We start from the raw sequence: 14,087 nt of genomic DNA, 5'->3' as shown, positions 1-14,087 counted from the left end.
CTCCAGTCACCAGACCTGAACCCAATTGAGATGGTTTGGGGTGAGCTGGACCGCAGAGTGAAGGCAAAAGGGCCAACAAGTGCTAAGCATCTCTGGGAACTCCTTCAATATTGTTGCAAGACTACCTCTTGAAGCTCGTCAAGAGAATGCCAAGAGTGTGCAACGCAGTCATCAAAGCAAAAGGTGGCTACTTTGAAGAACCTAGAATATAAGACATAATTTCAGTTGTTTCACACTTTTTTGTTAAGTATATAATTCCACATGTGTTATTTCATAGTTTTGATGCCTTCAGTGTAAATTTACAATTTTCATAGTCATGAAAATACAGAAAAATCTTTAAATGAGGTGTGTCCAAACTTTTGGTCTGTACTGTGTGTGTGTGTGTATGTATATATATATATATATATATATATATATGTATGTGTGTGTGTGTGTGTGTGTGTGTGTGTGTGTGTGTCTGTGTGTGTGTGTGTGTATATATAGATAGATAGATAGATAGATAATTTATTTATTTCTATTCTTCCGTGTAAAGGTTTAGGGTCATTTACAAATTTCCCTATTTTTAAAAAGAAAAGCAGTTTTTTTTCCTATGAAGCTAACATTAAATGATTCAGAGCTTCACTCTCTTCATTGTTAATTGTGTGACTGACTATTCTAGCTGCTAATGTCTGGTTTGTAATGCTATATCTTCATAGGTGTATAAAGGCACATTTCCAACAACCATCACTCCAGTGTTCTTGTGGTACTTTGTGTTTGCTAACTCTGTTAAAAGGCTAATGGATGGTTAGAATACCCTTGAAAACACTTGCGCAAATATGTTAGCACAGCTGAAAACAGTTTGGCTGATTAGAGAACCTATAAACCTGACCTTCCTTTTGAGCTAGTTGAGAATCTGGAGCATCACATTACATAAAAATGGACAGGAAAAAAAAGAACTTTCATGTGAAACTCGACAGTCTATTCTTAGAAACGAAGGCTATTCCATGCGAGAAATTGCCATGAAACTGATATTTCCTACAACGGTGTGTACTACTCCCTTCAGAGGAGAGCACAAATGGGCTTTAACCAGAGTAGAAAGTGGGAGGCCCCGCTGCACAAGTGAGCAACAAGACAAGTACATTAGAGTCTGTAGTTTGAGAAATCGACGTCTCACAGCTCCTCAACTGGCAGCTTCATTAAATATTACACGCAAAATGCCATTGTCAACGTCTACAGTGAAGAGGCGACTCCGGGATGCTGGCCTTAAGGGCAGAGTGGCAAAGAAAAAGCCATATCTGAGACTGGCTAATAAAAGGAAAAGATTAATATGGGAAAAAGAGCACAGACATTGGACAGAGGAAGATTGGAAAAAAGTGTTATGGACAGACGAATCCAAGTTTGAGGTGTTTGGATCACGCAGAAGAACATTTGTGAGATGCAGAACAACTGAAAAGATGCTGGAAGAGTGCCTGACGCCTTCTGTCAAGCATGGTGGAGGTAATGTGATGGTGTGGGGTTGCTTTGGTGCTGGTAAAGTGGGAGATTTGTACAAGGTAAAAGGAATATTGAATAAGGAAGGCTATCACTCCATTTTACAACGCCATGCCATACCCTGTGGACATCGCATGATTGGAGCCAATTTCATCCTACAACAGGACAATGACCCAAAGCACACCTCCAAATTATGCAAGAACTATTTAGGGAAGAAGCAGGCAGCTGGTATTCCATCTGTAATGGAGTGGCCAGCGCAGTTACCAGATCTCAACCCTATTGAGCTGTTGTGGGAGCAGCTTGACCGTATGGTATGCAAAAAGTGCCCGTCAAGCCAAACCAACTTGTGGGAGGGGCTTCGGTAAGAATGGGGTGAAGTTTCTCCAGGTTACCTCAGCAAGTTAACTGCTAGAATGCCAAAGGTCTGCAATCCTGTAATTGCATGCAAAGGGAGCATTCTTTGCTCAAAAAAATAAAGGGAACACTTAAACAACATAATGTAAATCAAACTGTCCACTTAGGAAGCAACACTGTTTGACAATCAATTTCACATGCTGTTGTGCAAATGGAATAGACAACAGATGGAACTTATTGGCAATTATCAAGACACACTCAATAAAGGAGTGTTTCTGCAGGTAGGGACCACAGACCACATCTCCTTACCAATGCTTTCTGGCTAATGTTTTGGTCACTTTTGAATGTTGGTTGTGCTTTCACACTCTTGGTAGCATGAGACGGACTCTACAACCCACACAAGTGGCTCAGGTAATGCAACTCATCCAGGATGGCACGTCAATGCGAGCTGTGGCTAGAAGGTTTGCTGTGTCTGTCAGGACAGGACCAGGACACAGGCCAATACACCAGGAGACGTGGAGGGGGCTGTAGGAGGGCAACAACCCAGCAGCAGGAACGCTGCCTCAGCCTTTGTGCAAGGAGGAACAGGAGGAGCACTGCCAGAGCCCTGCAAAATGCCCTCCAGCAGGCCACAAATGTGCCTGCACAAACGGTTAGAAACCAACTCCATGAGGATGTTCTGAGTGCGATAAAGACGAAGCACTGTACAAGATAATGGGCTCAGAGAAGTTTGTGAGGTCGAAAATGGAATGACTGACACGATGGGCTATTGATACACAGTACTGCGCCAGATCTCCTAAAGGATGACTAGCAGATCAGCAGAAGACTGATAAGTATCATGATGTTGTATTTGCACGTGATGTACTGCATGTCTTGCCCTAAATATGGTATTGATTGATAGAGGGTGATTAGAAGACAATTATGGTCACTGCAGTGTTTTGAATAATACAAAGGGAGATATATACCGCCGGGTAGGGGTAACCTGTTACTGCAACAGCAGTCACTCAGGGGCTGATAAATAAATATAGATATAGCCCGCTGAGGTGCCCCTTCCTTTTGAATACAGTTGTGGTATAGAGACGTGAGATCTAGAGACATACGGATTCATGGTCTCTAGCCTGTTTCTGTTTAAAGACACTAGTATATGACTACGTTTGTAACAGTGTCTGTTTTTGTGCGGCAATATCCTCATACGTTTTTATGTGTTTCTATGTTGGTACGTATGCACTCTGCACTTTTGTTAGCACTATATGTTTACACTTTTTTAATAGTATTTAATTAAAAGTTACATTTTAACTATATTTAGGAACCAGCTTTTTTCAAATGATGTTCTGAGTGCCCAACGTCCACAGATGGGGGTTGTGCTCACAGCCCAACACCATGCAGGATGCTTGGCATTTGCCACTGAACACCAGAATTGGCAAATTCACCACTGGCGCCTTGTGCGCTTCACAGATGAAAGCAGGTTCACACTGAGCACGTGACAGAGTCTGGACATGCCGTGGAGAGCGATCTGCTGCTTGCAACATCCTTTAGCATGACCGGTTTGGCAGTGTGTCAGTGATGGTGTAGGGTGGCATTTCTTTGGAGGGCCACATAGCCCTCCCATGTGCTCGCCAGAGGTAGCCTGACTGCCATTAGGTACCGAGATTAGATCCCCAGACCCCTTGTGAGACCATATCCTGGTGCGGTTGGCCCTGGGTTCCTCCTAATTCAGGACAATGCCAGACCTCATGTGGCTGGAGTGTCAGCAGTTCCTGCAAGATGAAGGCATTGAAGCTATGGACTGGCCCGCCAGTTCACCAGACCTGAATACGATTGAACACATCTGGGACATCATGTCTTGTACCATCCACCAACGTCACGTTGCACCACAGACTGTCCAGGAATTGGCGGATGCTTTAGTCCAGGTCTGGGAGGAGATCCCTCAGGAGACCATCCGCCGCCTCATCAGGCGCATGCCCACGCATTGTAGGGAGGTCATACAGGCACGTGGAGGCCACAAACACTACTGAGCATCATTTTCTTGTCTTGTGGCATTTCCACTGAAGTTTGATCAGCCTGTAACTTCATTCTCCACTTTGATTTTGAGCATCATTCCAACTCCAGACCTCCGTGGGATATTAGTTGTGATTTACGTTGAGAATTTTTAGGTTTTATTGCTCTCAACACATTCCACTATGTAGTGAATAAAGATTTACAAGTGGCATATTTTATTCAGTGATATCTAGGATGTGGTATTTTAGTGTTCCCTTTACTTTTTTGATATATAGATAGAGAGAGAGAGCAGCCCTGGTCTGGTATAAAGTCTTTTAAACAGAACTTTTAATCAAATTTTTTATATTCACCTAGACACATGATGTATTAGGGGCTGGAAAGTAGAATAAAACATTTTTGTTTTTGTATGAATTTTGCATCTGCTTTGTGGTGATATTGGCAATTTAAGATATTTAGCACTTAAGGCCTCTTTCACACTTCCGTTTTTTACAATCCGTCACAGTCCGTCAAAATGTTGAAAAGATGGATCTTGTTCAGATTGTAAAAAAACGGGTGCACTGGGTCTGTTTTTTGACAGATCCTTCGAGGCTATGTGCACACATTGTGTATGCGGTTTTGCCGCGTTCGTCCGCTGTGAAAACATACACAACACAACCCAGTTTAAAAATAATTTTAAAAAATCGTAATATTCTTACCTTCCGGCGTCCCTCGCAGCCTTCCCGCGGCCTTCCCGGTGCTCGCGATGCTGCCGGCAGCTCCGGACAGCGCAGGATCCGTCGCTGAGCGTTTTTTCCGATGTAGAGAAAAAACGTTCCTCTGTGCGTTGTCTCCGCCCAATGGACAGCAATTTTACGACGGAAGCAGTGCACGACGGATGAAACGGAAGGCGATCCGTCGCGAATACAAGTCTGAGAAAAAAACAGATCCAGCAAATGTTTCTGTTTTTTTTTTTTTTTTGTTTTTTTTTCCCCACAAAATGACTGATTGTGACGGAAAAAGAAAGACGGAAGTGTGAAAGAGGCCTTAGTCAGCAAAAACCTGCTGACAGATTCCCTTTACGAGGGCATCGTAATGTAGGCAAAGAGAAGCTGAATCTAACCATGTGTCACTTATAGTACTTGGTCCAGCAGTTCTGACACCTTCAGCAACTAGCTAGTTATAGGAATGATCAGCTTCTGGTGCTGAAACAATCATTGTAAGCAAATAAAACCTCTCGCTAAAATCTGTGTGTTAACCCGTACTTCCTGGCGTTACACCTGCATTCCAGTAGAGGACAGAGTTGCATTTCTTGGGGGAGCTGCTGGAGCTCCACCAATATAAAATAACTTTTTTTTCCTGATATATTTTTTAATTATGAGTTCTATTAACTGTATGTCACAGACAAATCTGATATCATGGCTTGTTCTGGTCCCTACTCATTACATTTGTGCCAAATTGACATGTTGTGATCTTTCAGGATTCATGTAAAACCAAAGAAGAATTTTTGGAGAAACTAAAGCAAGGAAATGAAAGATACAAGCAAGATGTAGAAAGATACTATGTGAAGAAGCGTCACCTTGATAAAATAGAGATGCTGGAAAGGAAACGCCCTTGGGTGGTAAGTTTGCTTTTTAGGCACTACTCCCTTCTCAGTATGTGAACACATTCGGTTTAGTGCTTTACATAAACACTTGAAATAGATCACTCTGTTTGTAATGACTATAAAATGAGTTTCACTTTTATTGAAGAACTGAAATAAATTATCTTTTTGATGATATTCTAATTTAGTGAGAAGCACTTGTATTTGATGAGCATAGATGTAAGCATCCCTTTATAGTTTTTCTTGTCTGAACCAGAAATTGCTGTAGACAGTTTATTTTCACTGTTTTGGCCCCTGGTCAAGCACCGTATATACTCGTGTATAAGCTGAGGCACCTAATTTTGCCATGAAAAACTGGGAAAACATATTGACTCGAGTATCGAGTACAAGCCAGATATGTATTGTCCCCTCATCCCTATTTTGGTATGCATGGTTCCTTTTTCCCATCCTTGTATGCATGGCTCCTTGTTCCCATCCTTGTCTGCATGGCTCCTTGTTCCCATCCTTGTCTGCACGGCTCCTTGTTCCCATCCTTGTCTGCACGGCTCCTTGTTCCCATCCTTGCCTGCATGGCTCCTTGTTCCCATCCTTGTCTGCACGGCTCCTTGTTCCCATCCTTGTATGCATGGCTTTTTGTTCCCATCATTGTATGCATGGCTTCTTATCCCTATCCTTGTATGCATGGTTCCTCATCCCTATACTTGTATGCATGGCCCCATGAGAAAAGCATAAAAGAAAAAAACAAAAACATCCTACTTACCTTCCCTGCGCGCTCTCACAGCATCTTGTGCCAGCAGCTCCTGCGGCCGTGTGATCATGTTTCCTTGCTCATTAAGGGAATGAATATTCACCTCTCCACGCCTTTGGGAGTGGAGAGAGGTGAGTATTTATAACTCTTAAGTAGCGCGCACCAGTGATAGCCTGGCAGCTGCTGGAAGGCTGCGGCTGTAACTGTGCATGCTATAAGAGAAATTAATATTCATTGCCAGTGCAGTGAATATTCATTTCTCTTTAGCAGCGGGCACAGGATTTAGCCCCAGCTGCTGGCTCCTTTGACCCAATGCTCACATAGTATAAAAACATTATCGTAGTGGTAATGATTGTGACCCCTTGACTCCTTTTTCAATAAGGAACACATATGGGCCACCATGTTGATATTTATTCCTTAAACAAAAGGTTTCCAAAAAAGATATCAAAGTAATAAGTACAGGTTATAACTCAATCATGTATATCACCAAAGACCAACCCAATGTATTAACCCCTTCCCGACCTTTGACGCGACGTAGGCGTCATGAAAGTCGGTGCCAATCCGACCCATGACGCCTATGTGGCGTCATGGAATGATCGCGTCCCTGCAGATCGGGTGAAAGGGTTAACTCCAATTTCACCCGATCTGCAGGGACAGGGGGAGTGGTACTTCAGCCCAGGGGGGGTGGCTTCACCCCCCCCGTGGCTACGATCGCTCTGATTGGCTGTTTCACTTTCAACAGCCAATCAGAGCGATTTGTAATATTTCACTATGAAAACTGGTGAAATATTACAATCCAGCCATGGCCGATGCTGCAATATCATCGGCCATGGCTGGAAAACCTAAACTGTCCCCCCCCACACCCACCGATCTCCTCCCCAGTCCTCCGTTATGTGGTCCGCCCCCCTAGGTCGTCCTGCCCGCTCCCCTGTCGTCCTGTCCGCTCCCCCCGTGCTCAGATCCCCCCCCCCCCCCGTTCTCAGATCACCCCCCCTCATACTTACCGAGCCTCCGGGCGTCCGTCCGTCTTCTCCATGGGCGCCGCCATCTTCCAAAATGGCGGGCGCATGCGCAGTGCGCCTGCCGAATCTGCCGGCTGATTCGTCCCAGGTATATTTTGATCACTGCGATATAACCTATCACAGTGATCAAAATAAAAAAAATAGTAAATGACCCCCCCCTTTATCACCCCCATAAGTAGGGACAATAATAAAAAAAAAGAAAATATTTTTTTTTTCTTTTTCCACTAGGGTTAGGGTTAGAACTAGGGTTAGAATTAGGGGTAGGGGTAGGGTTAGGGCATGTGCACACAGTGGGGATTTGGCTGCGGATCCGCAGCGGATTGGCCGCGGATCCGCAACGGATTGGCCGCTGCGAATTCGTAGCAGTTTTCCATCAGGTTTACAGTACCATGTACACCTATGGAAAACCAAATCCGCTGTGCCCATGGTGCGGAAAATACCGTGCGGAAACGCTGTGTTGTATTTTCTGCAGCATGTCAATTTTGTGCGGATTCTGCAGCGTTTTACACCTGTTGCTCAATAGGAATCCGCAGGTGAAATCCGCACCAAAAAACACTGGAAATCCGCTGTAAATCCGCAGGTAAAACCCAGTGCCTTTTACCTGCGGATTTTTCAAAAATGGTGCGGAAAAATCTCACACGAATCCGCAACGTGGGCACATAGCCTTAGGGTTGGAATTAGGGCTAGGGTTGGAAATAGGGTTAAGATTAGGCTTGTGGATAGGGTTACGGATAGGGTTAGGGGTGTGTTGGGGTTACAGTTGTGGTTAGGGTTGGGATTAGGGTTAGGGTTGGGAATAGGGTTACGGGTGTGTTGGGGTTAGGGTTGTGGTTAGGGGTGTGTTGGGGTTAGGGTTGTGATTAGGGTTATGGCTACAGTTGGGATTAGGGTTAGGGGTGTGTTGGGGTTAGTGTTGAAGTTAGAATTGAGGGGTTTCCACTGTTTAGGCACATCAGGGGTCTCCAAGCGCAATATGGCGCCACCATTGATTCCAGCCAATCTTGCGTTCAAAAAGTCAAATGGTGCTCCCTCCCTTCCAAGCCCCGACGTGCGCCCAAACAGTGGTTTACCCCCACATATGGGGTACCAGCGTACTCAGGACAAACTGGGCAACAACTATTGGGGTCCAATTTCTCCTGTTACCCTTGTGAAAATAAAAAATTGCTTGCTAAAACATCTTTTTTGAGGAAAAAAAAATGATTTTTTATTTTCACGGCTCTGCGTTGTAAACTTCTGTGAAGCACTTATGGGTTGAACGTGCTCACCACACATCTAGATAAGTTCCTTGGGGGGTCTAGTTTCCAAAATGGGGTCACTTGTGGGGGGTTTCTACTCTATAGGCACATCAGGGGCTCTGCAAATGCAACGTGACGCCCGCAGACCATTCCATCAAAGTCTGCATTTCAAATGTCACTACTTCCCTTCCGAGCCCTGACGTGCGCCCAAACAGTGGTTTACCCCCACATATGGGGTATCAGCGTACTCAGGAGAAACTGGACAACAACTTTTGGGGTCCAATTTCTCCTGTTACCCTTTCAAAAATAAAACATTCTGGGCTAAAAAAATATTTTTGAGGAAAGATAACACATTTATTATTTTCACGGCTCTGCGTTATAAACTTCTGTGAAGCACTTGGGGGTTCAAAGTGCTCACCACACATCTAGATAAGTTCCCTTGGGGGTCTAGTTTCCAAAGTGGGGTCACTTGTGGGGAGTTCCTACTGTTTAGGCACATCAGGGGCTCTGCAAACGCAACGTGACGCCCGCAGAGCATTCCATCAAAGTCTGCATTTCAAAACGTCACTACTTCCCTTCCGAACCCCGACGTGTGCCAAAACAGTGGTTTACCCCAACATATGGGGTATCAGCGTACTCAGGAGAAACTGGACAACAACTTTTGGGGTCCAATTTCTCCTGTTACCCTTGGGAAAATAAAAAATTGTGGGCTAAAAAATCATTTTTGAGAAAAGAAAAATTATTTTTTATTTTCATGGCTCTGCGTTATAAACTTCTGTGAAGCACTTGGGGGTTCAAAGTCCTCACCACACATCTAGATTAGTTCCTTGGGAGGTCTAGTTTCCAAAATGGGGTCACTTGTGGGGGAGCTTCGATGTTTAGGCACACAGGGGCTCTCCAAACGCGACATGGTGTCCGCTAATGATTGAAGCTAATTTTCCATTCAAAAAACCAAATGGCGTGCCTTCCCTTCCGAGCCCTGCCGTGCGCCCAAACAGTGGTTTACCCCCACATATGGGGTATCATCGTACTCAGGACAAACTGGACAACAACGTTTGGTGTCCAATTTCTCCTATTACCCTTGGGAAAATAAAAAATTCCGGGCTAAAAATCATTTTTGAGGAAAGAAAAATATTTTTTTATTTTCATGGCTCTGCGTTATAAACTTCTGTGAAGCACCTGGGGGTTTTAAGTGCTCACTATGCATCTAGATAAGATCCTTGGGGTGTCTAGTTTCCAAAATGGGGTCACTTGTAGGGGAGCTCCAATGTTTAGGCACACAGGGGCTCTCCAAACGCGACATGGTGTCCGCTAACGATTGGAGCTAATTTTCCATTCAAAAAGTCAAATGTCGCGCCTCCCCTTCCGAGCCTTGCCGTGCACCCAAACAGTGGTTTACCCCCACATATGAGGTATCGGTGTACTCAGGAGAAATTGCCCAACAAATTTTAGGATCCATTTTATCCTGTTGCCCATGTGAAAATGAAAAAATTGAGGCTAAAAGAAATTTTGTGTGAAAAAAAATACTTTTTCATTTTTACGGATCAATTTGTGAAGCACCTGAGGGTTTAAAGTGCTCACTATGCTTCTAGATAAGTTCCTTGGGGGGTCTAGTTTCCAAAATGAGATCACTTGTGGGGGAGCTCCAATGTTTAGGCACACAGGGGCTCTCCAAACGCGACATGGTGTCCGCTAAAGATTGGAGCCAATTTTTCATTCAAAATGTCAAATGGCGCTCGTTCCCTTCCGACCCCTGCCGTGCGCCCAAACAGTGGTTTACCCCCACACATGAGGTATCAGCGTACTCAGGACAAATTGGACAACAAAGTTCGTGGTCCAGTTTCTCCTTTTACCCTTGGGAAAATAAAAAAATTGTTGCTAAAAGATCATTTTTGTGACTAAAAAGTTAAATGTTCATTTTTTCCTTCCATGTTGCTTCTGCTGCTGTGAAACACCTGAAGTGTTAATAAACTTCTTGAATGTGGTTTTGAGCACCTTGAGGGGTGCAGTTTTTAGAATGGTGTCACTTTGGGTAGTTTCAGCCATATAGAACCCTCAAACTGACTTCAAATGTGAGGTGGTCCCTAAAATAAATGGTTTTGTAAATTTTGTTGTAAAAATGAGAAATCACTGGTCAAATTTTAACCCTTATAACTTCCTAGCAAAAAAAAAATTTGTTTCCAAAATTGTGCTGATGTAAAGTAGACATGTGGGAAATGTTATTTATTAACTATTTTGTGTCGCATAACTCTCTAGTTTAACAATAAAAATTCAAAATGTGAAAATTGCGAAATTTTCAAAATTTTCGCCAAATTTCCATTTTTTTCACAAATAAACTCAGAAATTATCGACCTAAATTTACCACTAACATGAAGCCCAATATGTTACGAAAAAAACAATCTCAGAATCGCTAGGATCCGTTGAAGCGTTCCTGAGTTATTACTTCATAAAGGGACACTGGTCAGAATTGCAAAAAATGGCCAGGTCATTAAGGTCAAAATAGGCTGGGTCATGAAGGGGTTAAATCAAATGAGAAGGTCTAAAAGAGTCTATTGAACCATAAAAAGTATTTTATTAAATAATTATTAAAATAGTAAAGTAAGACTGCCAAAAAAGGACAATTAATGAGGTAATAATATACAGTGTGTCCGTAAAGTCATGGTGCACTTTTGACCAGTCACTGGTAAGCAACAAAAACCTATAGAAATGTGAAATCTGCTCCAAATAAAAGAAAAACTCTCCCAGTTTCATACCTATTCAGTGCAGTTAGATGTGGGCTCCATTTGTTGCCCTATACTCATCCTACACACATCCAAACAATAGTGAAGTTCTTGCCACACACGGGTAAGGACGTCTGGTGTGACAGAGTGAATAACGTCTGTGATTCTCTGTTTTAAGTGATTAATGTCGTTGATACATTCAATGTACACATGTTGCTTCACATAACCCCAAAAGTAAAAGTCTAAGGGCGTCAGATCTGGGGATCGTGGTGGCCATCGCTTGACAGTACCCCTGCCTATCCACCGCCAGGGGAATGTTCTATCCAGAAACTCATGAACAATGGTGGCGTAATGTTGAGAAGCGCCGTCCTGTTGAAAGATGACACCTTCTGGAAATTGTGGCACTGCATGCAATTCCAACATCTCAAGATACGTGTTTGCCGTCATAGACCGCACCGCGAAAAAAAATGGGCCTATCACCTTATCATGCATCAGGCCACACCACACGTTCACTTTTAGGGGTGTTACGCTCGTACTCAACATAGGCATGAGTTTGTTCAGCAGCCCATGTTCGGACGTTATGGCGTTGAACACGTCCACAGATATGGAAGGTTGCCTCATCGCTAAACACCATCTTCTGCAAAAAATCTTGCATCATTGTCCATCTCATGAAGCATATCTGTAGCAAACGCGCATCGTTTGGGTCTATCCGCTGGTTTGATAGTGTGCAGCAGCTGCAATTTGTACCCCGTAAAACAGAAACGTTTCTTTAACACCTTATGAACTGTAGTCATGCTTAAGTGTAATTGTTGAGCACACGCATGCACAGATTTTTTAGGGCTCCTTAGGTAGCTATGCCGTGTAACCTCTACAGACTCGTCACTGACTGATGGCCTACCAGAACGGAGTTTCTCCACCAAACTGCCGGTTTCCTTCAACTGCTGATCCCACCTAGTAATGTTATTCCTATGTGGTGGAGCTTCGTTATAAATGCACCGATATTCCCGTAGCACTTTGGTTACGGATTCGAATTTAGCGAGCCACAGAACACACTGAACTTTCCTCTGTACCGTCCACATCTCGACTGGCATGGAAAACCACACTGCTGGCATAAGCTTGTGGTTGCATGATATCACAGACCTGGCAGTGTATTAATCAGAGTTCAGTTTATCAGGAGTTAATCTGACGGGCTGAGCAACAGCTTAAACTAGATGGGCATTTCCTGAAGGAACTACAGATAGTGCTTTGGAATGGTGCCCGGGCTGCCCCTGCAAGACTTTCACACTTGGGTGCCCCTCAGGCGGTCTGATTTGGTAGGCGGAGTCACTCTGGGTCTGATTTGATGGGTTGGGTCAATCTGGGTCAGATTTTGTGGGCGGGGTAAATCTAGGTCTGATTCGGTGGGCACGGTCACTCTGGGTCCGATTCGGTGGGCGGGGTCACTCTGGGTCCGATTCGGTGAGCGGGGTCACTCTGGGTCCGATTCGGTGGGCGGGGCACCTCAGGGGCCGATTTGGTGGGCGGGGCCACTCTGGGGCCGATTTGGTGGGCGGGGCCCCTCAGGGGCCGATTTGGTGGGCGGGGCCACTCTGGGTCCGATTTGGTGGGCAAAGCCACTCTGGGTCCGATTTGGTGGGCGGGCCACTCTGGGTCCGATTTGGTGGGCGGGGCCACTCGGTCCGATTTGGTGGGCGGGGCCCCTCAGGGGCCGATTTGGTGGGCGGGGCCCCTCAGAGGCCGATTTGGTGGGCGGGCCCCTGGGGGCCGATTTGGCGGGCGGGGCCCCTCAGAGGCCGATTTGGTGGGCGGGCCCCTGGGGGCCGATTTGGCGGGCGGGGCCCCTGTGGGTCCGATTTGGCGGGCGGGGCCCCTGGGGTCCGATCTGGAGGGCGGGGCCCCTGGGGGTCCGATTTGGCGGGCGAGGCCCCTGGGGGGGGTCACTCAGGGTTCGATTTGGTGGGCCGGGTCACTCTGGGTCCGATTTGGTGGGCCGGGTCACTCTGGGTCCGATTTGGTGGGCGGGGTCACTCTGGGTCCGATTTGGTGGGCGGGGCCACTCGGGATCCGATTTGGTGGGCTGGGCCACTCGGGATCCGATTTGGTGGGCTGGGCACCTCAGGTGCCAATTTGGTGGGCGGGTCACTTTAAGAGCTGATATTATCTGCCAAAACCTGTGTCCTAGTGGGGTCATGAAGAGTTCGTAGGCGTTGGCATAGTAACTGAGTCTGACTGCGCATATCAATGAGCTAATCAGCCAGGTGGCAGTTGGCAGTTATTTTGAAATTGCCTCAGAAATCAGGCTATTTATATCCTTATGGGAAAATGTCCCTATTGAAACACATTGAGACAATATTTTCAAACGCAAATTGCACCTACAAATCCGATCGACACGAAAAATACTTAGCACACCTCGCAGGAACGCTGGCTTCGAAATGACACCTCACTGGAGTCTGTGAGTGCAGCGGTTCGGGCCGCATTAATTGCAGACTGAATAATAATAATAAGAAGTTAAAGGGAACCTATCACCCCGTTTTTTTCGGTATGAGATAAAAATACTGTTAAATATGGCCTGAGCTGTGCATTACAATAGTGTAGTTTGTGGACCCCGATTCCCCACCTATGCTGCCGAAATACGTTACCAAAGTAGTCATTTTCGCCTGTCAATCAGGCTGGTCAGGTCGGATGGGCGTGGCTTCTTCCCCCAGATATTGCGTAGTTTTCCGTTGGTGGCGTAGTGGTGTGCGCATGTCCAAGGTCCCCAATCCTGCACGGGGGGGTGAAAATAGCAGCGATGTCCGTTATTCCATTGGTGGTCGGTGGGCGCGGCCATCTTCTCCATCTGCGCACGCGCGGCATCCCGCGGCCATTTTCCTGAAGCCGCGGCCAGCAGAGCGCCGCTTCTGCGCACGCGCGGCCAAAGGAAGATGGCCGCGCCCACCGACCACCAATGGAATAACGGAC

The 14,087-nt window shown here is 45.6% G+C and overlaps 1 protein-coding gene across 2 annotated transcripts in view; it reads left to right on the top strand.

Annotated features, from left to right (window-relative positions):
• The window catches only part of SMC5 (structural maintenance of chromosomes 5), a 290,983-nt gene that overhangs the window by 21,726 nt on the left and 255,170 nt on the right, over positions 1 to 14,087 (top strand). For both annotated transcript variants that reach the window (XM_077249064.1, XM_077249065.1), the window contains exon 6: positions 5,279 to 5,419. In XM_077249064.1, coding sequence (XP_077105179.1) covers positions 5,279 to 5,419 — 141 coding nt within the window. The remainder of the gene's footprint in view (positions 1 to 5,278; positions 5,420 to 14,087) is intronic.

This window comes from Ranitomeya variabilis, chromosome 1 (assembly GCF_051348905.1).
Source record: "Ranitomeya variabilis isolate aRanVar5 chromosome 1, aRanVar5.hap1, whole genome shotgun sequence".
NCBI classification, from domain to species: Eukaryota; Metazoa; Chordata; class Amphibia; order Anura; family Dendrobatidae; genus Ranitomeya; species Ranitomeya variabilis.
This window is presented reverse-complemented; position numbering and strand designations above follow the sequence as displayed.